A 27,971-nucleotide genomic window follows, 5' to 3' on the forward strand; every position below is an offset into this window, starting at 1 on the left:
TTGGAAAAAGTAATGAATGTGTAGACAAGATGAACATGCACAGCACATGATAATCGACCTTGCACAAAATAATGAAATCTTATTTTTACCTACCAAACTAGCAGATTGAATTAAAAAGGTTAAAGCAGAAAAATCAAAAAGATTAATATCTAGGGGCAACTGGGTGGCTCAGTCAGTTCAGCATCCAACTCTTGATTTTGGCTCAGGTCATGATCTTACATTTCATGGGATCGAGCTCCACATCAGCCTCTGTGCTGACAGTGCAGAGTCTGCTTGGGATTCTCTTTCTCACTCTCTCTCTCTCTGCCCCTCCCCCATTCACATGCACTTGCATGCTCTCTCACTCTCTCTCAAAATAAATAAATAAACGTTTTTTAAAAATTAAAAAATAAAGATGAATAATATCTAGCATGTGTGAGGATGAGATAAAATGTACATTATAATTCACTGATAGTGAGATATAATCAGTACAATCTTTTTGGTGGGCAATATGACTATATGTATATAGTGATATATATATATCAAAAGGCTATAAAATGTGCATACGTTTTAACGTCAGTAAGACTTTATTCTAAATAAATAACTGTACAAGTGTTTGAAAATATAATTAAAAAGTTGAAATAATATACATAAGTATTAAAAAGAGATTGTTAAAATAAATTGCAGAATATTCTTTCAATTTGGTATTAAAAATGATAAAGCATTAAAAAATAATAAGATGTATCTGTTAAGTGTTGGATTAGGAATCTGACTAAACTTTTTTATTACACAGAACATTATTATGATGTGACCCCATTTCTGTCAAAATGTATATATGCATATATAGTTCATACGTAAATCTTATATATAGCTTATATATAAATGTTGTATATGTATAAATACATATGTAAATATCAAAACATAATGATAGAAATGTTATATATATAACATATACATATATACGCAGGTATGATCCAAGTAAAGAAACCAGAAAGGATTTATACCATACTGTTAATGATACCTCTCAAGAAAAGGATCTTCATTTTTAACTAAAATAAATGAAACAATATAGAAAACAACAATCATTGTATATCATTTTCTAATCAGAAAGGGAAATAATTAAATAGTTCTGTTTGACAAAAGGTAACTTGGTCTGTGTTTGCAAAAGGTAGACTTCTTTGAAAGGAGCCTTTGAATAATTGAGCTTTTTCTCTACTCCACAAGAATTCAGGGCTTTAAAACACTTGCTTAATTGGGTCATTTCAGTTAACACCTGAAAGCAGTAACCCAAGATGACAGCTGAGCAGGGAGCTTCCATCCTGATTATTTCCTAACAGTCCCATGATGTCACGCAGGAGCCCCAAACAGCTGATTTGAGGTTGCCCGCTAAGCATTTCCTAAGAACCAAAAAGTCCACTTTAAAACTAATGACATTCTGCACTGACAGATGTCTGGCTGCAACCCAAGGGCCATTCTATCATGCATAGATTCACCCACCCTGCATGTGCTAAGTACCTCCATGAAAAAGGACTAATACAGCCCTTGCCCTCTGGATCTTAATATGGAGAGAGGGGAGGCCTTGGTATACAGGAAGCACATGTGTGTGTATGTGCGTGTGTGTGTGTGTGTGTGTGTGTGTGTATAAAATGCAAAACAGAGTGCTGAGAAGGGGTCATAGGTCAAGGTGGTTGTCATGATTCAGGTGCTATTCAAGCTGGACCATGAATGAGGAGTGGGCTTCTCAAGGTATAGAAGGGGGAGAACAGGCATTCATTCTGGGAGGGTGAAGAGCTTTAACAAAATGAAACAAGGTTAATGGTGAATCTTTCCAGGGATGGGGAGTATCTGATCTGACATGATCTTAGGGTTCATCTGAGTAAATGCCAGGAATAGAGTCCAGAAGGTTGACTGGGATGGGATAATGAAGGCCCATAAAAGGGACTCTTTGTAGAAAATGCCATACCTGGGACTGAAGGTTCCCTGGCACTGCATACTAGATGTCTCTTGAGGGAAGTCAAAGGGATTGATTCACAGATTGTGTCTCCTGTCATAGGTTCTTTGCCCAGATTCTCTAAGAACTCTGGGTCCCTAGCCCTGCCCAAGGGTAGTGGGTAGCAGGATAAAGAAATAGAGGAGAAGCCATGGGGCATGCCCCATCTGTAGCTCCCAGCTGGTTGAATCATAATGCTTGCTCTCTTTTATGTTTCTATAAAACACCAGGATGCTCTGCTCATCAGTGTCCCAAATGAGGTCAAACAAATGTGATCAGATGCATTCAAGGGCCTGTCATTTCTGTCCTAAGTAAAAGGATACATGGGATCTGATCCCTCTGTCACTTCCAGCACCTTCTGTTGTGTAGTCACCTAGAACTACTTGGCTCTAACTCGCAAGTGTCCCTCTAATTGAGTGACTGAACAACATCAGCCCTGGATATGGGTCCCCTGTACATTTCCATAACTGCATCTTCAGACAGAGGCATAAAACTACGGACACCACATTTGGCTGGGAAATCCTTTGGCCAGTCTTTGCCCTCAGTATCCTGCAATTCCTAACTAATTCAAGGAAAAACGAGTGAGGCAAGCCCTCAGAAGGGGCCACGGGCACTTATAAGAAAGTGCATCATCAAAGCTGTATAAAGAAGATGGGGACAAGATCAGATCTAGATATAAGAAAGGTAATTCCGGTGACAAAATTTCTAGGCTAGATAGAAGACAAGAGAGATTTAGAATAAGGGTCAGGAGGCAGAGGCCTCCAACCAAGTGGGAGTTGATGAAGGCTTGATCCGCTTCTGAAACAGCAGGAAGGGACAGAGATGAGGTGAACAGGGTCAGACAGGGCAGAATCCCAGGATCAAGATGTGGCAGGTTAGCAGAGCCAAATGTAATTCAATAGTTTTCAGCCTGAGGAAGCGGAGGAAGTTTGGTATTATTAAGTCATAAAAGGACATATAAGAAGGGAAACAGGTTGTTGTGGGGATAAAAGATAAGTCCACTGAAGTGTGGTTATTCTGGATTGAAAACACCTAAAAGTCCACAATTCTGGGTCCGTAGGGCTCTATTTTCAATATATAAAAGCAAGCTGCACAGTAGTAATCCAACGAAGTGGCACATTAAAAAATCCTCTCTACACTCATATAATTGCATTTTCCATCCTCTCTGTCCCTCTCTCTCTGTCCCACTCCTGCTTGTGCTCTCTCTATCCAAATAAATAAATAAACTTTAAAAAATTGCATTTTCCAGAACAGAGAGAGATTTCTGGTTTAAGATTTAGTGACATATGAGATACACACACACACACACACACACACAGACACACAGGAATATTAGCCATAAAAAAAAAAAAAGAATAAATTCAAAGGATGACTTCTGAAGGCATTATGTTAAGTGAAACAAGTTGAAGACGGACAAACACCATATGATCTTACTTGTGAATCTAAACCAAAACAAAATAAAACATGATTGTAGATACACAGAACAGACAGGTGGTTTCTAGACGTAGAGGGAGTGGGGGAGATAGGTGAAACGGGTAAAAGTTGTCAAGAGGCACAAACTTCCAGTTATAAAATAAAATCATGGAGATGCAATGTATAAAATGGTGACCATAGTTAATAATGCTGTATTGCATATTTACAAGTTGCTAAGAAAATAAATCTTAAAAGTTCTTACCACAAGAAAAAATTTTGTAAATTTTGATGGATGTTAACCAGATTTATTGTGATGATTGTTTTGTAACATATATAAATGTTGAATCATCATTATACATCTGAAACTAATATAGTAGTCTATGTTGATTAAACCTCAATTTTTAAAAAGTACTAAAAAATATTTAATGATCTGAGCAAAACAAAAGACAGGCTTGTCAGTCAGTTGTGCCTTAGTATGAATTAGCTTATAAGGTCCTTTCCCAAACAAAGGCTTTGGGGGAGAGGTGAAGAGAGTGTCTGAGAGTCAAGTACACTGGCCCTGGGAGGAAATAAAGATGCAGAAAGAAGACTTCTGACTTTACAACTGGGCCCAGAGCATCAGCTGCCAGACAACATTGTTCCACTTCCAGCTAGACAATGGGCTTATTCTATGCTGTCTCTAAGGTCACCAGAACCACTGTCCCTCAACCCCATGTGTCAGAAAGGAAGAAAGCCAAGGGACATTTGATATTTATTAGTGCTCATCACTCAACTCCCCTCTTGGGATACAAAAATAGGCCATTCAGTATTGTGGTACTGAATATACATAGTAAAATGTGCAAACTTTTGTTTTATAGCTAGTTTTATCCTCTATCACTACTTTGATAATAATCACTAAGCTTCCCTTACACAACACACTCCTATTTCATGTCATCTCCTAACTGTCCTAATCGCTTCTCAAAGTCAACATGTCGAAAGTAAACTGTCCCTCTTCCACCATCTCCGCTCAATGAACAGCTCTTGTAGCTACTGCTGGGTAACAAAGCATGCCAAAACTTAATGGTCTAAAACCACAACTGTTTGTTTAAGTCCACGACTCAGCAGGTCGGCAAGTCAGGCAGGGCTCAGCTGAGTGGTTCTCCAAGTTGGAGCCAGGCTCGCCTGCTCTCCACATTTGAAGTCTGCTATTTGATTTGCTCAGCTGGCGCTGGCTAGATTTTGAGGTTTGTGATACCCACACTCTCCACGTGTTCGCTCAGTCTTGTTGCAAGAGTCCAGGAGTATCAAGAGCCTAAGTGCAATCCTCGCATGTTTTTCAAGGCTCTGCTTGTGATGGGTTTGCTACTAGTCCACCGGCAAAAGCAAAGTGCCTGCCTGAGCCCTGAGTCAAGCTGGGCAGATAATACCAAAGGGCCTAGACATAAAGAGGTGGAAACAGATTAGGGCCTGTAGTGCAATCAGTTCTCCATCGATGATGTTAACTTTAAATTCTCTCATGTCTGCTCCCTTCTGATCTCTGCTAACTTCTTATTCCTCTTAATCTCTACAATAGACACCTAACAGGTCCCCCCACTCCATTCTGGGGCTTACTAAAGGAAGTAATGTTTCTACACATTGCAACAGAGCACTTTTATTTTCATATTTATTTTCACTGAAGAAAAACTCACATACAATTTTATTTGAGGTTCAGGTGTACAGCATGGTGATTCAACATTTGCATATATTACAAACTGATCACCACAGTAAGTCTGGTGACCATCTGGCACTGTACAAAGTTAATACAATATTATTGACTGTATTCCCAATGCTGCACTTACAGCTGCATGACTTATTTATTTCTAAACTGTGGAAGCCTGTACCTCTTGATCGCCTTCACTCATTTTGTCCACTCCCACCCCTCCCTTCTGGTAATCACCAGTTTATTCTCTGTATCTATGAGTCAGGATTTTGCTTTGTTTTGTTTGTTTAGATTTCACATAGAAGTGAAATCATGCAGTGTTTGTCTTTTTCTGTCTGGCCTCAAGGTCCATCCATTTTATCAAAAATGATATGAGTTTATTTTTTTTATGGTTGGGCAGTATTCGTGTGTGTGTGTGTGTGTGTGTGTGTGTGTGACATCTTCTTTATCCCTTCACCCATCATCGATGAACACTTGGATTGCTTCCATATCTTGGCTACTGTAAATAATAATGCAAGAACATAGGGGTCAGCATAATTATTAAAAGCCAAATCTGATTACTTTAGTCTCCTGGTTTAAAAGCTTTCAGTGGATTCTGGTTGCACTTAAAATAAAAACCAAACTTCTTAAAATGGCTTTTAAGTAGAGTCTTCCATCCTACATATTGGGTCCACCTGTTGTTCAGTTTCATTACTGTGAAAGTGCCCTTTCACTTTCAGAGGTGTCCAGGTTTGGATGATGAATTACACTGTCACCCTCCCCCAAAAAAGGGGTCTTCCTCTTACTTCATGACCCTTCTAGCCTCTTCTACTATCACACTTGCTGTATTCTGCACAACTCATACTCACCTTCTATCTATCCCCACATGCTATTGCCTCTCCCTGAAATGGTCTTCCTTTATCTCTTTATCCAGTTAATGCCTGTCCACCCTTCAGATGCAACTTAGGAATCACTGCTCAGAGAAATCTTCCCTCAATTCCCAGACAAGTCACCTCTCCTGAACGATCTCTCTCAGCCCCATGCCCATTCAGCCATAGCCTTTATCAGCATTGCGATTTCAGTTGAAGGCAAGGACTCTGGGTCTGGCTTTGCTCACCACTCACTCTATGTCTGGAATATACACAAAGCAATTATTAATGGATTACATGGCTAAAAAATTACTACATTAGAAAATAAAATAAATATTTGTAATTATAAACAGTCCATGATCTAGTTTATTTATGAATCACAAATTCTGGTTTCCAGAAAATGTTTAAATCACAATTAATTAAAATTAGAAAGCAACAAATGATCATTTAGTCCAGAGGAGGAAACAATCCATGAATGATTAATGAATGACCCATCCAAGATCTCTCAATCTTTCTTGAAGTCCAAGTGAAATGCAGACAAGACTAACAGTTCTGTTTTATTTTTAGGTGACAAGACTTGCATTGAGACGACTTAAAATCCCTTCCAGGCTCAAATATTCTTTGGTTATAATTTAACTTTACCTTTGCCTTGATAGCACTTTCTTCCTTTTTGCTTCCCCTTCCTTCTCCTTCTCTCCTTTTTGCATCATTAGCTATGAAAACAGAGAAATGCTGTCCAGGACACTATGTCACAATGCAAAAAATATATAAAAATGAAAAATCTGTATGGAGAAAGGGATGGGCAGGAAAAATACACCAACGACTCTTATTTCTTGGCCTCCAGAAAATTTCAGGTCATAAATCCATCTTGAATGTTTCCATTCCCCATTACAACAATGGATACAATAGATAATGAGAAATCAAACAAACTAATCTGTCAATTCTAGGATATGATATCATGACCATTCATTTCTAGGGTTGCTAATGCCAACCAGTGACCTTCTAGGATTATGTACAGCTGAAATGTGAAGAGGAAATTTAATTAAAAAAGGTCAACCATCACTCAGTACACCGATAAAACAAGATTTTTTTCTTTTACAATAAAAGCTCAAAAATTAAAAAAGAAAACCAACATTGTCTCTTATGATACACATTCAGTGCTTACAGCCCAAACTATAATGACTATTTAAACTATATGGACGATAATATTTGCTGAGCTCTTGAGTATCTAAAGTCATAGACATTCCTTTAAAGGTCAGCTGTAAAACCGAGTTAATAACTCCAAAGAAAAATGCCTTTTTCCCATCAGGAATTCACAATAAAAATCATCTCCTTCTCTACACAATTTAAACTACGCTTGGCAAAAAGACAAAACTAATAGACAAATTAAACATGATTACAAGACTATTTGGCTATTCAGTGTCACAGATCAAGAGGAACGGTTCCCGTTGCAAGCAAGTAATGGCCCCGTACCACATTCACTCACATATGCTTCCATAGAGAGTTTCGATGGGGCTTCAAGAATGACACGCTCAAACAGCCACATTTTTAATATCTATTAAAGTCACTGTGCCATGACTGCACAACGCCACCTGTGAGCAGGAGGGAGGGGAATCCGAACAACGGCACTGTGCACGTGGCTGAGGGGAGAGCGGGCTGTCACCCAGAGCTGCTCCAAATATCTGACTCTCTTCCAGCCAGACTGAAATATTGGTGTTGGATAACGGCCAAGTAATGACAAGATGTACGCATTCCCCCAAGCAACACTCCAATGTGCTAATGCCAACACCATATTTTTCCCTCTTTGTATTAGTTTAGGTTCTTTAAAACAAGAATGCTATTGAACACTGTAATATTTTCACAGTTTCTCTGATTCCTTGGCAATTACTTAGGGCTTCTACTGAAAACATCTCTTTCATCAGCATTGAGTCCTAGAATACAGACTGATGAATTTCCCCCACCAGCTTACTCTAATCGGCCAGTTGTGTGTTTTCTCCTGATCAAATATAATATCAGAAGGAAAGACAACCCTTACCCAGTGCATTAGAAAGGAGGAAGGAATGTGGGGCACCTGGGTGGCTCAGTCAGTTAAGCGTCGAACTTTGGCTCAGGTCATGATCTCATAGTTCATGAGTTCAAGCCCTGCATGGGGCTCTGTACTGACAGCTCAAAGCCTGGAGCCTGCTTTGGATTCTGTGTCTCCTTGTTTCTCTGCCTCTCTGCCTCTCTCTCTCTCTCTCTCTCTCTCTCTCTCTCTCTCAAAAATAAGTAAACATTAAAAACAAGAAAGGAGGAATGAGTGACAGTTGTTGGGCACCCACCTTCTAGGCCCTGTGCTCCCTGCTTTGCATTTACGTGATCATTTTCATCCTTCACAGTAGTCATGGGATAGACAGGCTATTTCCACCACTTTTCAGATGGCAAAACTAAGTCTTAGAAAGATCAAGGAATTTGATGAAGCCGACCCCGCTAGCAGGAATTGGAGGCCATTCTCGATCCCAGGGCAGTCCCCGATGCCTGTGCTATTCCTTTACATGACACTGAATTGGGTGACACCATAGTAACCACCTCTCAGATTTTCAGTATGTCTATAAGGCCATCAGTCCTCAGTGAGGGACCTGACAAAAAAACGAACAGGATTAGGATGACCCAGTGAACATTGCCCTAGCCCACTGGAGCCCTAAGTAGCTGGAGCCACGCCCATTAAAAGTGTCCTACAGGACACCTAGCACTACTAACATCACTGATACATGAAATGGCTGAGCCAGAAGGGAAATGAAATGCATCAAAGGCAGCCACAGAGATGTGGCTGGGTGGAAAAGGCCCTAGAGTTAGATGACCTCTAGTTTTGTATGCTTCTATTCCTCTCTGAACCTTCTTTATCTCATTTATAAAGTCGGCATTGTAATGCTCACATGATAAAATTCTCTCAGATTACCTAAGACCAGTAGGCAGAGCTCCCAATGTCGTTTGTGATAGGGGGCAGATACATGAGAAAGATTTGCCGGATCCAAATCCAAAAAGATATTTTACTTCAAATTAGTAGAACTCAGTGCATCATCAGTATTTTTCAAATATATTTTCTCTAGGTTTTCTGGTGTTTATCAGAGGACATTCATCATTGTCTCAGCATTACCTGCACCAAATCCAGGTCACATGAAGTTATAAATGTATCTTGTATTCTAACGGTACAACCCTTGGCTGCTTCTAGGGCAAGAAGAAAAAATATATATTCCTAAAAGAACGCAACAGTCTAAACAAAGCCAAACAGTCACAAACCAGAATGTCGTGAAGGAAACAGACTTCTATGTTCTGCAAGAATAATATTCTGAGCATGAGGAATGCCCAGAGGTGACTAAGGAGAAACAGAAAGGGCACATGGGGTCGCTTAATGGGAAGACAGCAGGCATGATTTATGACATAGCCTTAAGAGAGTAAAGACTCACTGTGCTGTGTAGGGCAAAGGAAAGAAGGGAGGCAAGACCCTCTCACACCCCTCCCTATAGCCGGGGAAGAGATGGAGATAAATAGACCCAGACCCATAAGGGAAGACATCTGATTAAAAGTGGGTGGTAAAATTTTTCAGGAAAGAGTTGGGATTTCAGAGAAGAACAAACTTAGGTTTTGTGAGATTCTAGGATGTGAATCAAGGAAATATATTTATCAGGGGAAAATACTAAGAAAGGGAAAATAGCTTGAGAAGAAGACACCTGAAAAGAGGAAACACAGCAGACAGGGCAAAGAGCCCAAGAGTGCGGCTGCCGCATGTTCATGAGCCATCAAGCTGCATTAAGCTGGGTAGAGGCTCCTGGTAATCCCTGCTGGCCCTCTGAAAGAAAAGCCAACATATAGACTGACATCTCAGAGCTGACATTAGAGAGGTCTGTCATCCCTAGAATTCTTTTATTAACTACCCTAAACAAACACATACTTGATTTGTTTTCAAGAGCCCATTTGGTGTGCAAAGTGAAAGACATGTTAAGGCATTTGCCCTCTACTCTCTTACGTGTTTTGCATCAACCAGTAAGTATGATCCATCTGTGGACCTTGGAGGCAATACCAAAATGTCCTGCAGAGAATTTCCTATCAGTTTCCTTTTTTCTTATGGCTGAAATTAGGTGGGTGTCTGGGAAGGACATTTACCTCCATTAGCTGCGCATCAAACCCTGCACAAACAGCCTTGGTTTGCTGTAAAATAGGGCCAAGCCTCAAGGGCAGACAGGAAAAGACAGACAACAGCTCACCTGAGAGCAGCCAGTGAGATGGAAACTAATAAGTGAGCAGGGTCTGCTGGGGCAGGGTGGTTACAGACAGGCCAGATGGAGCCAGAATGTGTGGGTCCCCACCAGAAGCACCTGCTGGAGAGACCAGCTTGTGCTCTGACAGCATGACCTCTCAAATCCTCCCCCTTTCCTTATATGTTTCCTGTTTGAAGATCACCCACATGAGACCAAGAACTTGGATAAGATTCTCATTGAAACAGGGTCCATAACTCTCAGATTTTCTTAAACCCAATTTCACAAAATCTTTTAACAAAGGTACTTTGATAGGGATATAACTAAAAGATAATTTCATGGTAATACTCTGTATGATTTTCCATACAAATGACAGTTTTTTTATTAACAACTATTTTATATTGTATGGTTTTGAAGGAAAAATAGGATAATATCTTATTATGAAACTATGAACAGTAATTTATGGAATGCCCCTGTGGGAAGGGGTATAAAGATTAATAAGTTAAAGCCCTTGCCCTCATGAAGTATAAAACTGAGGGTCTTACCATCTCTGCCTTTCCACCTAAGGAGGAACAGGATGGACCCACTGAGAGTCACTGGATCTAGGCCCTAAGACCACATCTGAGCTGTTCCAACTCCTTAAATAGCCTCCTATTGGATGCACGTCATTTAACCACCGACAACTTTGGCATCTCTCTGTAGAAGTCATCCAGAGAACTCCCTGCTGTCTTAATTCAGGATACCAAGTTTCTGATACTAACCTTTCCCCAGCCCCTGAACTTAGTGACAGCCTTGAATTCATTCAGCACACTGTCCTGGCTTTGGACAACAATCAGCCACCTGTAGGGAACCTCTTGCCCGTGCCTCTGTGGGATCCAATTCCTGGGCTGGCCCCTGGCTTGGCCTCACCTTCCCTAGTAGAAATGTAGAAAATCTTCACCGAGAAGAAACTCTGAAGACCAAAGTCCACGAGTCACTTCTCCCGTACTCTCCTCTACTATGAGGTGGGAGGCAAATTCACCTCTATGCAACTTCAGTTCTACTCAGCCTGGATCAACATGGAACAACCTGGAGAAAGGGTCTTCCTCACATCCTTCTCCCATGCTCACATCTTTCTGCTCTCTGGCTCATGCCCTTAAGGAGGAAGACTACTGTGTGCAGGAGGGGCAGCAACCACCCAGTGAAAGTGCTGAACCAGAAGTCATTTGGAAACGCCCTTCTGTTTCACATCTGTTATCCAGTTGATCCATTTTTACCGACTTAATTATCCCTCAAATTCATGTATTTCTCATTGTTGGCTGCTGTCATCAGCCTCATCCATGGCTGTACTCTCAGTGACCTATTGAAAGCCTGATGATCAACCATTCACCTCTGCTTCTCTTTCTGTAACTGATATCACTGCCTGCTTCCATGTCTGAACACTGGCTTTCATTTTCTTCCTTGAATGTGCCATGATTTCTTTGACTGAAGGGACTTTGACCATACTGTCCCCTCTGCCTGGCATTCTCTGGCTTCCCCTCAGTTCTTTGACTAGTTAAACTATCCTCACTTTTCGGACACAGATGAAGCATTTCTTGTTCAGGAAGGGTTTCTCTGATCCCAAAGACCTATGATTTCCCCATTCTATGCTTTTTCTATTACTTTCTTTTATTTGTATATTTGTATGATTAAAAAAAAAATTAATGGCCTGGCACCTGGGTGGCTCAGTCGATTAAGTGTCCGACTTAGGCTCAGGTCATGATCTCACCACTCATGTGTTCAAGCCCCGCATCGGGCTCTGTGCTGATAGCTCAGAGCCTGAAACCTGCTTCGGCTTCTGTGTCTTCCTCTCTCTCTGTGACCCCACCCCTTTTCTCATATTCTAGCTCTCTCTCAAAAATGAATAAATGTTAAAAAAAATTTAAATAAAATAAAAAACTTAATGGCCATTTCCCCCACTATCCTGTAAACTCTGTCAATACCAATTGTGTTTAATTCACATTAAATTCTCTCAATCAACAAAGTACCTGATTCTTAGTCGGAAGTCCATTAATGTTTCTTTTAAAAAAGGAATAAATGAAGAATACATAGTAATGCTGAGCTCCAGTTCCAGAGCCAAACTGTATTGTGTTTGAACCTTGGCTGTTTCATTCACAACAAGGTCTGTGAGTTTATCATAAGATATTTGACCTAAGCTTCAGTCTTCACCCCTTTTTAAATAGAGGCAGTAAAGATTCCTACTTGCATTTGTAAAGTTCAAATGAAATATATATCAAGTATTTAGTATTGGACTTGACACATAAAGAGGGCTTTATTAGTGGCCAGCTAACAAGAGACTATATCAGATGATATGTCAACAGTAAAATCAAAAACCCGTTACACTACCTCTGTTGTGGGGGAAGAAATTACTTTCATAGCTGCCTTTTGGGGAAACCTTTTTTTCCCTCCCCTCTGGATCAGATTTTAGATAGAAGTAATAACTATGATATATGTTTTAGCATAAATGTGTTTCAGAACCACAGTGCCAAGCTAGAGACCTAGTCTGGAGCCCAGAGAGTCATATACAGCCAAGTGCCATACTGCACAAATGCATTAATGAGGAGTTCTGGGTTGTTGTTTTTTCCTCTAAATTATTACCTGTGTGCCTGTATTACAAAATCTCGATTCCACTTTTGGGCACAGTCTGGAGAGGAAATGCTGGACTTTCCAGGACATACCACTGATTTGTAGTGACAAGAACGAGTATTCTAAATCAGGGTTATCTCAAAAAAGTCCAGGGTCTTGGGTTACCATAAGCTGCTACTGCTGTGTTGATGGCATAAGAATCCAAGTGTCCTCATTGCATTCACAGTGTTGCAAGCTTCAAACAAATTCTTATAACATACCCCTTCCTAAATTTCAAGAGATCTGCATTGAAAAAACCTAAGCAGAACAGCAAGTGTTGATTCTCGCACAGGGGTTTGGAACGATACTTCTTACTGGATAAAACCTTCAACTTGTTGCCACTAATAAACCAAAACTCAAAGGAACAGAAGGTAAGGCAGCTTGAAGAGTCTGGAATGACATGCATGGGTCATTCCGAGCTTGGGTGGCTCAGTCGGTTGAGCAATCAACTTCAGCTCAGATCATGATCTTGCGGTTTGTGGGTTTGAGCCCCACCCTGGGCTCTATGCTGACAGCTCAGAGCCTGGAGCCTGATGCAGATTCTGGGTCTCCCTCTCTCTCTCTGCTCTTCCCCCACTCACACTCTCTCTCTCTCTCTTTCTCTCAAAAATAAATAAATATTTTTTAAAAAATGTTTACAAGAGTAAGGAATGACCAAAAGGTGTCATCCCTGTGAGTAGACAGACACACAAAGAGAGGACTGACAATGCCCCCTCTTCCTTCACCAAATCTGTCCACTTCACATGGGGGCCAGCAAACACCTTCTGTGATGGGCCACAGGGGAAACAGTTTAGGCATGTGGAACACACAGTCCATCGCAACCACCCAGTTCTGCTGCTGCCCTGTGAATAGAGCTGTAAAGAACTGAGCATGGCCATATTCCACTAAGACTTTATCTATGGACATTAAAAGGTGAGGTCCATGTATTTTTCATGATAGTTTATTCTTCTTTTGATTTTTTCCCCCCAAACATATAGGAATATAAAACCATTCTTAGTTTGCAAACCTTACAAGAACAGGCCATGGGCTGCATTTGGCCAGCAGCTGTTTTCTGACTCTTGTTTTAAGACACATCAATAAACACCACCTCACACTTACTGGTGCCCTAATCGCTCCTCAGGTGTTCCCCGTGAACACAGCGGGTCTGCCCCTAACCGGACTAGAGAAGTTGTATATCACACAGTAAAGACCAATGATTGGAACCAATAGACCAAAAAATTTTAAACTCTATGAATGAACACTTCACACACACACACACACACACACACACACACACACACACACTTTATAGTTTATCATGCAGCTTCACGAATAGGAAGCTTTTATTTGAGTCTCTGAACAACTCTGAGAGGTAGGCAGGGCAGGGTTTATAGGCCCTGATTATAACCATGGCAGTTAAAGTTTAGAAAGTCCGAAACAAAGTTGTGAAACTAATATATGTAGCTGAGCCAGGGACAAAATCCCCACTTCTAGCTATAAATGTGCAGCTGGAGGCCAAAGCACACAGCTTTTAGGGGTAAGTGCACCTATCTTTGTGAACTGCTCATGAATTTAGCTGCAGACCACTTGAGAAAGCAGAAAATGTTGACAAAGCAAACGTTAATATACACAGCAGACGTGTGTGCCTTTCCCCACCACCCCATGCTTCACTTGTCTCCACCGCTCCACTGAGTGAATTCTGTGCTCCCTAAATTCATGTCCACCTCGAACAGGAGACATTTGAAAATAGGGTCTTTGCAGATTAATTCATTACAGTTATTATAGTGGCTTTCATTCTGACGACTGTTGGTCTTATGAGTAGAAAAGAAAACACACAAAGATACATGCAAGGGAAGAGACCAGGTGAAGAAAGAAGTGGACAGGCATGATGCAGCTCAAGTCAAGGAACACTGAAGGCTGCCAGCAACCACCAGCAGTGAGGAAAGAAGCACAGAACTGATTTTCAATCAGACCCTCCAGCGGGAAGCCCTGCCTACACCTTGATTCAGACTTGGAGCCTTCAGGACTGTAAGAAAATAAATTTCTGTTGTTTTTAGCCACCCGGTTTGTGGTAATTTGTTACAGCCATCCTGGGAAAGTAACACAGCCTCCCACCAGCATTTCATGCTCTAGAAATACCTTTGAATTTTGCTTCCCTGAAGACATTACTCATTTTGGCTCCACACTCAGAAGAGCGCTTTGCTCCCCCTTATTCACTGGGCTCACCCACATGTATCCCTCAAGAGTCAGTTCAGTGTCACTTTCTCCAGGCAACTCAGTCCCATCCCATCCCACCAGGAGATGTTGGGGACCCCTCTGGTGTGCTAGATGATGCCCTGGGATATGTCTGTGGGAGCACGTGTATCCGTGGGAGCACCTGTATCCATGGGAGCACCTGCACAGCCATCACACTGTCTTAAAAAACATGACCACACATTGGATCATCCCAACCCCCTCCTGAACTAGACCATGATCTCTGCTGCGGAAGGGTCCATGTCCTTTCTCTCTGTACCCCTAGCCCTTACTAGCTGATTACCACCTATTTCAGGAAGTGGCATGGTAAGCTAGTTTGCAGCACTAGAGGAATATTCTTCTGCTCTGTGCCACTTACCAGCAGTGCGACCAGAGTCAAGTGACTTAATTTCTCTATTTCAGTTTACTTTTCTGCAAAGTGGGGATAATGATAGTTCCCACCCTATACAGGAGTGATGATCAAATGTGTTAATATATGTAAAGCATTTAGAATGTAAGTGGGAGGTGCCTGCTAAGCACCAGCTATTATTACTTTGCCCCAGAACAGCAGTGCTCTCTGGCTCTGGACCCAGCAATGGCTTCAATGTCTAAATATGAGATAGAATTTCAAGATATGTGGGAGAAGCCTAGGAATAGAACTTAGGGAAGCAGGGAGGGTCTCAGTCTCCGGCCTGACCAATTTGGGCAAGTCATGGTACTTCTGTGGACCTTATTTTCACCTTTGTCACCAAACGAGTTGGATTAGATAGTCCTCCTGACCTGGAACCCAGGATTTTAGGGACCCATGAAAGTGATCCTGGAGGTTCTCCAGCTTTGCTGAATATTCCAGACCTACAGGAAATCATATAAGTATTTAAAAGTGATGAGCTTGATCACACTAACCAAATGTTTTTTTCCACTTAGGAGGAATTCTATTAACTCGATGTAAAAACACTATGTACTTAATACTGACTGGTGGTTTTTGTTGGCAATTACTTATCCTTACAGAATAAAATTAAAAGTAAAATGAAATCCTCCTTTTACTTTAAAATGTTGTTTCTTAAGTAGACTTTTTTTTCCAAAGCAAAGTGAGAAGATACTAAAAAGTGTCTTGAAAACCTGAGACTCTCAATGAACTAGATGTTCTCTACAGTCCTTTTTGGCTCTAATGCTCACAGGATTACAGAAAATTTCTCAAAGGCAATCAACTATAACAATTTATTTTGCATTTAATTTTACTCTGTGGCCTCAGGAGGAAACTCTCTTGCTCTAAGATTTCAGGGGGGAAAAAAACCATAGAAGATCTGAATGAGGATTCTAAAGAATAAAGCACCATGAAGGGGGAATTTCAAAAGCTGGAAATACCAGGATAGAAGGCAGAAATGAATTTTTAAGTTTTTGAAAAGCAACAACAAAGTCAAATGACCTGGAGTCAAAATGGAAATCGACCCTGGGAATAATCATAGGCACTTGTGTTCATTTGGAGTAGATTTGGAGTTACTGCTATTCCCAGAGGGCTAAGGAGTCGGGAGGGAGGGATGATTGCCATTACTCATCAGCCCCATCAGTTTTAGGAATTACTGTGGGCCTGAGGTTCAGGCGCATTCAGGATTTGGAGACTCAGCAACGAGTTTTCTCTAGTTTCGGAAGTCACTCAATTTGTTGGGTAGTCAGGGCAGCCATGAAACTGTTCCCAGTCAGGTAAGACTGGGATACAAATCTGTCACAGCCTGGGGAAGCAGAGCAGTGGGGAGGATGCGCAAGGATGGAGAGGCAGGTGGGACAGATTGTTACATTCTTCTAAGAACACAGAGTATTTGTGGAGAGGGAATCGATAATAATAACACAGGGAGAAAGAGCTTTGAAAATAAAATGCTGAATAAATGAGTTATCTCATTTGGGCCTTATGCTAAACCTGTATGTTAGGTGTTATTTTTATCTCCATGTTGTAGCACTGTGGAAATAAACAAGACCAACCAAATGTGCTATTTATTCAGAGCTTACTAGGCAAGGATGTCAGCTACCATCACTGGCCTTGGACTCCAAGGCAAGCGGATAAGTGGTAAAGCTTGTAACAGAATAAAGGGGAAGCCTCAGGTATGAGGCCTCAGCCTGACTGGAGGCTGCTCGTGTGCGGAAACTGTAGGTAGACGAACTAGAGGCGGACATCCTACATGATTGGTTAGGGGTGCCTATTTGGTTTTCTCTGGCTGGTTCCAAAGTGGGAGCAGGCACAAACATTAGGAGAGCTATCAAGTATTAATCAAGTCCAAACCTCTGGAGCCTATTGTTATAAGGGTTATTGTCTGGCTTCCTGGATTGTTACTAGAGATCGTGGTCTGACTTCGTATAAGTTTAACTTAGACAGGCTTCCAGGACTGGTTACTATATATTAATGGGTTAGATTCCCAGGATGGTTGCTAGAAGTTGTGGGTCAAAGTTCTATTTTTGTTTATTTATTTTTTTAGTTAAAGGATAGTTGAAACTTAATGTTATATTAGTTTCAGGTGTATCAAAGTTCTATTTTTATATGGCTGGCCATTGTCTATTTGCATACTCAGGCTTTCAGCCCTTAGGTATGAATCTGTACAAAAGAAAGTTGGCCAAATAATTACCAATTTTAAGTTTCATGGCCCCAGTGAGGGACCAGGGCAGCTTCCATGCTATATCCAGTATGTCAAAATGCATAAGGCAAATGATGTATTTACCTATGAAATCTACACACACACACACACACACACACACCCTAATAAAAGCATCGACAATCTCTTTCAAAAAGTAGAGTCATTATGTTGCTTTTCCTGCTTACTGATTTGCTCTTATACTATGATTATAGAAAGCTATAGAAAATGATTTAATAAATAAATCATTGGCAGGAGTACCTGGGTGGCTCAGTTGGTTAAGCGTCTGACTCTTGATTTCAGCTCAGGTTATGATCTCACGGTCTGTGAGTCCAAGCTCCATGTCAGGTTCTTCACTGACAGCACATAGCCTGCTTGAGATTCTTTCTCTCCTTCTCTCTCTGCCCCTCCCCTACTCACACATACACATGTGCCCTCTCTGCCTCTCCTGTGCATTCTTGCAAAATAAATAAATAAACTTTAAAAAAGTAAATCATTAGTAGATTCAAGTTTTCAAAACTCAGGATACATCAGAGGAAAAAGTTCTCAAAGGGGGCTTTGGTAAAGAATCTTCGCAAATAGTTCCTGCTCTGAAAATCCAAACATCTTCCTCTCCATAAACCATCCCCAGTGCTACTGGCAGAACCAGGCCCGAGGAAGTAAATCATGGGTCTAACCAGAATGGCAAAGACCATGTCCTCACGTAACAGCAGTTTAAGACCCAGTGTCCCCCTTCTGTCTGCCCAGTCAAGCCCTCCCTAGGAGCTCAGATATAAATAAGCACAACATTCATGATTAGAACTTGAGCGGATAGAAAATAATCTGTGTTCCAAGAGCTAATTGTCAAATGTATATGAACCCTATTGTTTTTGACTATTATGATAGGACATGAAGTAGCTACTGAATGAAGGGACACAGGCATCATCACTGGATAATTTCAGGAAAAGAAACTAATTTTGTCCTCTCCACTAATGGAAAGAATGAAAGCAGGATTCTGCTATAGCTACAAGGTTCTGAGACTACACGAAAGCTGGCTCAGGCCAACTCGCCTGGGGAATACACCCAAGTTTTTTGATAGGAATACACCCAAGAATGCATGTGTCCCCTCCCTTCCTCCTACTGGTACCCTCCATTCCAGCCCAAAGACCCCACCTCAAATGCCAGCTCTCAGTGACACCATCCCAGAGCAACTCATCTTGACATGGATAACTTGACCTTTGTCTCCATGGGATTTTGTGCAGAATGTTAAATAAACACCTACACTATATAATTACAATATTTTAAACAATGTTCATCTCCATCACTCCACTCTGTTTCTTTATGATAAGTCTAGGCCTTATTCATCTCTCTTCCCTCAGTACTTTGCATATAACAGTACACCTCACAGAAGCCTGGTGAGGAAAGTGTGATTATTATAAACTCACTGAGGAAACAGGTTGAGAGAGATCAATTATTTGCCCAAGGTCGTAAGGTTAAGAGCTGACAGAATCTGTCTCTATCCCACTGCTTAGCAGCTTGCAAAGTTTTTGTGACATCTTTTGCCTCCAATAAGGTCTAAGTGCTGTTTCACCAAGGCAGTAAAGACAACTCCACAGTGTTCCCGATTAGCCTGCCTATGCACAGCTCGTGTGTGATGTAAGAGCCGCGCTTGGAATTCGTTAACACCAGCCCTGAGGCTCACTACTTGTGGTCATCCACAGTTCTCTTGTTCTCTCTTTTTCTCTTGTGAAGAACACACAAGTGCAATTCTTGTCAAGTGTCTTCAATGATCATATATTAATTTTTAATAAGAAAAGAAGACTGGCATCTATAAGGCAGCAGAAGGAGAAAGGAATCACAAGTACTAGCAAAAGCATAGGGCATAAATTCTACGCCTGCAGCCTCCTCACAGCTCAAAGAACAAGTGATTTCTGTTTCATCTTGCAGTGTTTATCACAGAGGACCTCTGCAATGGATGGATATGAATATTCCACTTATTAGGAAAAGTAAGCCTGCTGGGAGGAAGGAATATTTATTTTACCAATTTCTGCCTTGGCCTAGCTGAGGTAAACCCTTTGCTCTGACTTTATATCCTCAAAGCAACTTCCTAATTGTCATTCTCTTCCCAAGTAAATGTTCTCTCAGGGAGAGGGGCACTGATCAAAAACCCTCAGTATTTTTATTTGCAAGATGTGCATAGTCTTTATAAATGAACAAATTGGCATTCAGTTGCAGACACCAAAGGAAAAACTAAATATGTTAATAGCAAAATATCTGATATTTCTGACAGGTTTTCTCCTTAGGCCATCTTTATGTGTTTTATTTTTTTCTTCCTTCTGATGGCTCCTGCCTTCCCTTACCCAGCTGCTCTTGGTCCCTTCTGTACCTTCTTTCTCTGCTCTGCCCTGGTGTGGAATCATCACAAAGTTCTCCAACACCATACTGGCAAGTGTGGGTGGGAAAAAGGAAAAAGACTTGCTTATGTGCACTATTTTCTGTAATATTTAATGAGAACAATTTCTACTCACTTAGCTTTCCTGCTAAGGTGGACATGACTATACTTCCTAGACTTGCAAAGTTCTTAGCAAATGGAACAAATCGTCTAAGGATATCAGACGGTGCCAGATACTCACGTTTTCTGACCGAAGCCTCTTGGCAGGACACCCGCCATCCCTGGGGTGAAGCATGTAATACAGTCGGACTTTGCTTGCATGTTTTCGACTCTACGAAGGAAAAGCAGAAGCAGATACTATGAAAGAGAAAGCATTTTAAACCCTTGGAAACATAGCCAGTGACCATAAGCGCAATAAAAACACTTTCACACGCTTCTGAGGATGATGTGGAGTGAAGCTTCACATAGGTTTAGTAACGTGCGCAAAGTTATAAAGCCAACATAATTTCAGGATTCGACAACGCAGTTAAGGAAGACAGTTAAAGTTAAAACACTGGGATCTTGAAGCGTAGAGTGCATAATATAATTGTCCTCAAAATAAGAACAGGTCAGCAGAGAGAATAATACAAGGATCAACTGTGATGGAAAACTTAGATCCCCTGTCTTGTGTCGCACTCCCACTTCCTAGCCACGAGGAGCTGGGAACTGCACCCCCCCATCCCCGACCCAGGAATTGGCACACATAGTATCCAAGAGAAGCCTTTGTCTCTGGTTTTCCCATGCTAGATCGAGCCTCCCTAATAAGCTCTCAAAAGAAATTTTTCAGAGTCAGATATCATGAGCAAACAAAAGATATCCTATGCAAGCCTGAGGACTGATCAGAGTCCAAGCTGCATGCAAGCAGGCAGAAGAGTTGAACAAATAAAGCCCCACCTCCTGGACGATCAACAGGAGTATGGGATTATGTCTGTATTGAACAGTCCACTCCCAGCGTGGAAAATTGACCACGTCTTAGATCCATCTTTCTTCTACTACTTTGCTCAACAGGGAGCCCACCTGAACTTCCCACACCTTTAAAGAATACTGCAGTTCTAACTTCCGAGTTGCTACCTGAGGCAGGATGCCAGAGTGAGACGGGCACTGCCAGTCACGAGTTCAGAACTCAAGTGCGGCTCCACCACCGTCTGGCTGTGTGATATTGAGCAAGTCAGTCTAATTTGTTTATAGCTAAAATGAGTCTTATTTTCTCTGTGTACAAAATGAACATGATATTTATTAGGGCTGCTGTGAGAATCAAATGAGGCAGCACATATGAAAAACTGCAATCCATGTAATGCTTAACGTGTCTCACCAGCGAGTGCACCAATCCTGAACTCCGAATCTGCACTGCTCTGATGTCAATTCTCCTTGAATCCATCACTACCTAATTCCCATCGCCTACCCCCTTCCTATGCTCAGGGCTGATTTCTTTCTTTTCCAGGCATTGGTTCTCCTTTACTTACAGTTGGGGCCTGGCCAGCCTGCTGCGTGATGATTTGCCTTTATGGATTAGCCACAAAGGCAAAATGATTTTCGGAGAACGCACAGCAAATTGCAACTTGTTTACAGGATATGATATAAATCCCTCTGTCTGGTTTTCCTTCCTTACCACATTTTTCATCCCCTCATTGTGCCTTGAGTAAGAAAACCGTGCTTCTAAAACAGTCCTTGAATACTTTCAAGGCCTTTAAATGGGGCTAAAAGGGCTAATGGAACAAGAATGATATTACAGGGGCGCCTGGGTGGCTTAGTCGGTTAAGCGTCCGACTTTCACTTAGGTCATGATCTCGCGGTTCGTGGGTTCGAGCCCCGCGTCGGGCTCTGTGCTGACTGCCAGCTCAGAACCTGGAGCCTATTTCGGAGTCTGTGTCTCCCTCTCTCTCTCTGACCCTCCCCTGCTCGCTCTGTCTCTCTCTCTCTCTCCTAGAAATAAATAAAAATATTAAAAAAAAAAAGAATGATATTACAGACGTGTAAAGGTACTGAAGTGTGATTTTGAAATATATTTGTAGCCATTTCCAGGTCATATTCTAAGTTTTAATCACGAGTTACCTGGAATCTTGCGTGCCTGGGAAATTGGTAGGACAGTGAAATAGAGACCTATGTAGACCTGTGCCAGATGATTTCGACAGCATGGTTCAGTTTCTGCACGTTCCTGAGAATGATGCAGTACAGACTGGTGCATTTTTTTTTTTCAGATAAACATGTTGATTACTAAAACCTGTCCATATTTTCCAGTTCTGTTGGTTTTTTGGAGGCAAGGAGTAGTGGTAAACTTAAGAATACTGCTACAGTCAAAAAGAGAAAAAAAGAACATTTAAAAACCTACAGGATGCTGAATATGGCCACACAGCCTGAGCTGAGGAAAAGCACAACAGACAGGTAATTAGTGAAAAGACAAAGCGGTACCAGTGTGAGCTCAAAGCTGGCTGAAGTGGGCTTTCAATGTTGCATTTGTTCCCATAGAAGAATGTATCACATTAAGCACCACCATCAATCTACTCAAAGCCCTGGATTCTAAGAAAACAAAATCAGGGCCAAATTGGAAATCTCATAATGTGGCCTGTTCCGGGGTTGGAGCTCTTCTCTTTGCTAAAATACTACGTTTCTTTCCAAAAGACTCTTCCCAGCAAAGGCAGAGGTCACTGGGCTCTTTCACTGCAGTTTGACAAAACTAGTAGGAACCGATTAGCTAAAAAGAAAAGAGAAGTGAATGATACGTCTGCTGTAAAGCCATTAGTGATGAGAGATGTTGGGATTTGAGTCTTATTAGCGGTTTTCTTCATTAAAGGCCAGTTTTTCTCCTTCAGTTCTGCCCACCTCCAATTTTGATAGAACAACTGACTGCCCTCCAGCACTGTCTTTGCCCTTGTGTGTGGGTGAAAAGAAATCAGAGCTTTGGGAAAACCCCGCGTCATTCAGGAATGATGGCAGAGACATCCTAGTTCATCAGTTAGCTGCTTCTCTATTGCCTGCTCTTCTCTCTCGCCTCTGCCCTCCCACTGCCTTCCCTGGGTCGCCTATCCTGGGTCCACTGCTTTTCCCACCCACAAGCCACCCCTGACTTCAGACAGACACTAAAAACTCCAAAGCCAGCCCACTTCTCAGGGAGAGGAGTGTGGAGTCACCCTTCCAGTTAGACTGATTCAAACCCTGTGCCACTTCCGAATGCTGTCAGTTGGGAAAGATAAAGAGGTTGCTATCAAAATGCTCTCAGGCCCCTTACAATTCCCCTGCCTCAGCTCAGGGCCCAGCTCTGCTAGTGAATCCTCTCCTTTCTTCCTGACATACTCACTTCTGCCTCAAGGTGGAACACACTGAGGAACCCACAGTGCTTTTCCCGCTTGGCTCTTCTCAACCCCTTTCCTACCAGAAATTGCTTGAAATTTGACATCGTGAGCTCCCTCCTTCCATTTTATTCTCAGACCAAACAAACAAAAATCTTCCCACAAAAGGTTAAACTTAGATCTGCGCAAAGACGTTCACTGTAGCATTATCAAGCTAGGAACGAAAAATTGGGGAGGCAGCTACATGTTGGATACGAGGCTTGTTCAAGTAGCCACTGGATGCCCTCATGTTCAGTTGGAGATTGAAAGAAATGCTTCCTACATAATGAATGGTGAATGGAAAATGCTAAACTGAAAATTGTGTACTGTGATTAAGATGATACAAGTATCTGTAAGTGTATCAGTAAGAGGTGGTAAGGAAAACGAAAAACGAGCATGGGTAGAGAAAGTACAGACGGTTTTCATTTTTTTATTTCCACAACCAATTTTCCCTTACCATAAAAGTAATAACTTCACAATGCTCAAGCCATTGTAATTCCTCAATAAGTATACTTTCTACTCACAATGATTGTAATTAGCAAAAAACACACTGATTTGGAATGCTTTTATACTCATAGATATTCATATACTGGCATAATTGACCACATTCCCAGCTACCCCTGTTAACGTCTTATCAACATTCAAATGCTTTATTTTTTTCACTGCAATCCTTGCTGATTAGATGAGACTACTTAACCCAAGAGCAATACACGTTACTTTAAATTTTAAACTTTTATTTGGGAACAGACAAGTGTCATGGTAAGAACGTGTCCTTTTCACAATGTGGTCATTTCTACTTCATGTATGGAGACTATGGGGACAGTGGTCAAGCGCAGTCCAGACAACCAACTTGGAAGGAAAGTTACTTCTGAAACAGATTTACATCATCCAAGTAAATATGAACAACAAAAACAAATCCTTATGATTTTTTTCAAATTTATTAATACCTCATACATGCACTGCTTTTAAGAGTTTAAAGGGACACCTGGGTGGCTCAGTCGGTTAAGCATCTGACTTCGGCTCAGGTCATGATCTCACGGTTTGTGGGTTCGAGCCCCACGTTGGGCTCTGTGCTGACTGCCAGCTCAGAGCCTGAAGCCTGCTTCAGATTCTGTGTCTCCCTCTCTCTCTGACCCTCCCCTGCTCACGCTGTCTATCTCTCCCTCTCAGAAATAAATAAAACATCAAAAAATTAAAAAAAAAGAGTTTAAAAAGACAAATTGCCAACTGAAAGGAAATATAAGGAGACAGAAGGACCTACATGTTAAATGTACATACGGCAGAGTTTCAGGGAAGAAAAGGGCCATTTCTTTAAGGGAAAAGACATGAAAAAGAAATTACAATCTCTTTCACTTGCACCAAAAGTCAGTCCCTGATTCTCACATTAATATTTGCATTTTAAGCAAAAGTCATTACTTTCATTCAAATCACATCAACTTTAAGCTTCCCAGAGAGGTCAGAAATTACCAACTCTTCCATTTTAATTAAAGCCTTTGCCCCTGATGCTGGGCATTGTGCAGGGGGCAGACCTATCTGCAGATTAGTTTCTTTGGCTGAAACAATCTCTTGGCACTCAGAGAAATAGTCTAAAGTAGAAATTCAGGCCAGCCTTCTCTTTGGGGGGATAAAGAACAAGACAAACCTCTATTTCCAATGTATTGTGTGAAAGAAGGGGGTGGACCACATGGAAATAGAATGGCTTTGTGCTTCACCTAAATAGCCATCTTCCATTATCACATACCCTTAAAAAAAATTCACAACTCAAATTTGCTTCCAGCAAGGCTACTGATTTCTGGTCTCATAAAATGTGAAGATAACAAAGCAACTTAGTATTTGCGTAATGCTCCAAACAGCCTTCAAAGCCCTTTGACATTCACCATTTCATTTTATCCTCAAATCACAGTTGTGAGGCTGGCAGGAGAGGTGTTATTTCAAATAAGCTTTAAGATCCATTCCTGATTCCCTAGTTAAGTCTTCACCATTTTATTTCATCTTAGGTATCTAATTATACCTCTTCCAAAAACCAGCTAAAATAAGCCTTTTTCCTATAAGAAAAAGGGAAAACCTGGAACAGACTGATAATTACAGAAGAGTGATCCTCACACACCACCAATTTTGAGCTGTTTCTACTCACTCTAGGGTAAAGAAGAGCCCATTAAGGGAAGGACGAAAATACTAAGGGTCTAACTCCCCAGCTACCCAAGAATGACTGGCTGATGTGAGAGGGGGCTGCACCTCTCAGGAAGGAGGAGAAGGTACCCCGGCAGCACCCCACCTAACATTCCCAGGCAGAGGGCCCCATGGCTGAGCCCTGGAAAAGCTGGAGTGCAACTTCACTAGCAAGTCAAGGTTAAGTGCAAAGAAAACCACAAGTGTGAGAGATACCCCCTGCTGACTAGGACTCTTTCCCAGAGTGATGTGTCATTCCTTCTTATCACAGGGAGGAGGCTTGATACAGAAACTGCCTGTCCCTAGAGTGGACCAATTAAAAATCTCAGAAGAAATAAATAAGAAATACATGTCCTCGGGGCGCCTGGGTGGCTTAGTCGGTTAAGTGTCCGACTTTCGCTTAGGTCATGATCTCGCAGTTCGTGGGTTCGAGCCCCGCGTCGGGCTCTGTGCTGACTGCCAGCTCGGAGCCTGTTTCAGTCTGTGACTCCCTCTCTCTCTGACCCTCCCCTGCTCACACTCTCTCTCTCCTAGAAATAAATAAAACATTAAAAAAAAAAGTTTTTAAAAAAAAAAAAAAAAGAAAAAAGAAATACATGTCCTCTGCTGGAACTGCCCAAAGACCTGGGTTCCAGACCTCCTACACAGGCCAATGAAGTGGTCCTACAAATGGAATCAGATCAGAAGATCCTGCAAGCTTTCAGGTATAACACGAAAGAATCAAAGGCCAATCATCACACACTAAGGACAAGTGACAGGACCTCGTAACCTCTGTTCACTAAGGATCAGTGGCACCTAGGAATGAATTTTGTAACAGAAAAGAAGACTTTGGGGAAACTCCCAAAGGAAAGGCATCAAGCAAGTATTTGCAAAATATTTCCCACAATAAATAGAAGTACATTTTAAATGCACAGTCTTTGTGCCGTTTAATGCAAGAGAATACAGACTGAGGGTAAAAGCTAAAAGATGAGATAACACAGCTGATTGAAGTAAAGATGTACTGCCTGCATTAATAAAGAACATTAAAAATATCATGCTTTGATTTTGAAGGTCTTTTCACAGCAGTAGAGGAGCAGAATCAACCCTGCAGATCAGTGTGTTAGTCAATATAGAGACCCTTCCTAGAATACAGAAGGATAGAATAAAGAAGTAGAGAGAAGTAATACTGGAGATCTTATATCGGAGAGATCAGAACAGACAGACAAATAGAATAAAAAGTCCCAAAACGAGGGCGCCTGGGTGGCTTAGTCGGTTGAGCGTCCGACTTTCGCTTAGGTCATGACCTCGCGGTTCGTGGGTTCGAGCCCCGCGTCGGGCTCTCTGCTGACTGCCAGCTCGGAGCCTGGAGCCTGTTTCAGTCTGTGACTCCCTCTCTCTCTGACCCTCCCCTGCTCACGCTGTCTCTCCCTCTCTCTCCTAGAAATAAATAAAAAACATTTAAAAAAAAAAAAGTCCCAAAACGGAACCAATAATTTGGAACAAAAAGAAAATTAGAAATACAAATAAGTATATATAACTTTGTAATTGGAAAGTTTTCTGAACAACAAAGCAAAAGAATGACTGATAAAGTGTAAAAATTAGGTGTTTCAATCTGAAATACATGTAAGAAGCAAGCCATAAAATAGGAAAAATATTTGCAATATGTAAAATAAAATGGTTTAGTACCTAAGATGGAGTACTCTAACACATTTATAAGAAAAATAGATTAAAAGAGGCAAAAGATAAAAATAGGAATTACAGAAAAGCAAATAGCTAAAAGACTTTTATAAAAAGTTCATCCAAATTCTACCTTATAACTTTTAAACTAAAAAATATATTTTTTCCACCATTAAATTGACAAATGTTTACAAAACAAGCATATCTATATTGGTGAAGATACAGAAAAATGAAGATCTTGTACATAGTTATTAGGCATGTAAGCTAATACAAGATTCCAGGATGGGAATTTTGCAATATGTATTCATAAGGGAAAAACTTGTTTGATCCAACAATTCTACTTCTATGAATTGATTTTAAGAAAGTGGAGATATATTTTGCCATTTATTTATAAGTGAAATCCAGAAAGTAAATTATGTATCCTAAGTCAGAGGGATAAACATTTTATCTGTATGATAGATTTCCAAACTGCCATCAAGAAATTATTGTAATAATATCAATGGCATTTTTAAAAATCTATGAAATCATACAAAGGACAAAGTCCCTTTGAAACCAAAATATAAATGATGCCAAGTTTTTTTTAACAATAACAACAAAATATATATATACGCACACACATATATACACATGTATACATATATGTGTATGCACATATATGTATGTATGTATATGTATTTCACATAGACATATAAAAAGTCTAGGGAGAAACATACCAAAGGTTAACATTGTTTATCATGGATCACGGTGATTTCAATTATTCCTATACATGCTTTTTAATTTTTTTCCCTGTCA

General features: G+C 41.0%; 1 protein-coding gene across 1 annotated transcript in view; it reads right to left on the reverse strand.

Annotated features, from left to right (window-relative positions):
* ZMAT4 (zinc finger matrin-type 4) overlaps positions 1–27,971 on the reverse strand; it is a 338,356-nt gene that overhangs the window by 188,517 nt on the left and 121,868 nt on the right. Inside the window, exon 3 of the mRNA XM_039253399.1 lies at positions 20,231–20,320. Coding sequence (XP_039109330.1) covers positions 20,231–20,320 — 90 coding nt within the window. The remainder of the gene's footprint in view (positions 1–20,230; positions 20,321–27,971) is intronic.

The sequence above is a fragment of the Hyaena hyaena genome, unplaced genomic scaffold, assembly GCF_003009895.1.
Source record: "Hyaena hyaena isolate Hyena2069 unplaced genomic scaffold, ASM300989v1 scaffold_446, whole genome shotgun sequence".
NCBI classification, from domain to species: Eukaryota; Metazoa; Chordata; class Mammalia; order Carnivora; family Hyaenidae; genus Hyaena; species Hyaena hyaena.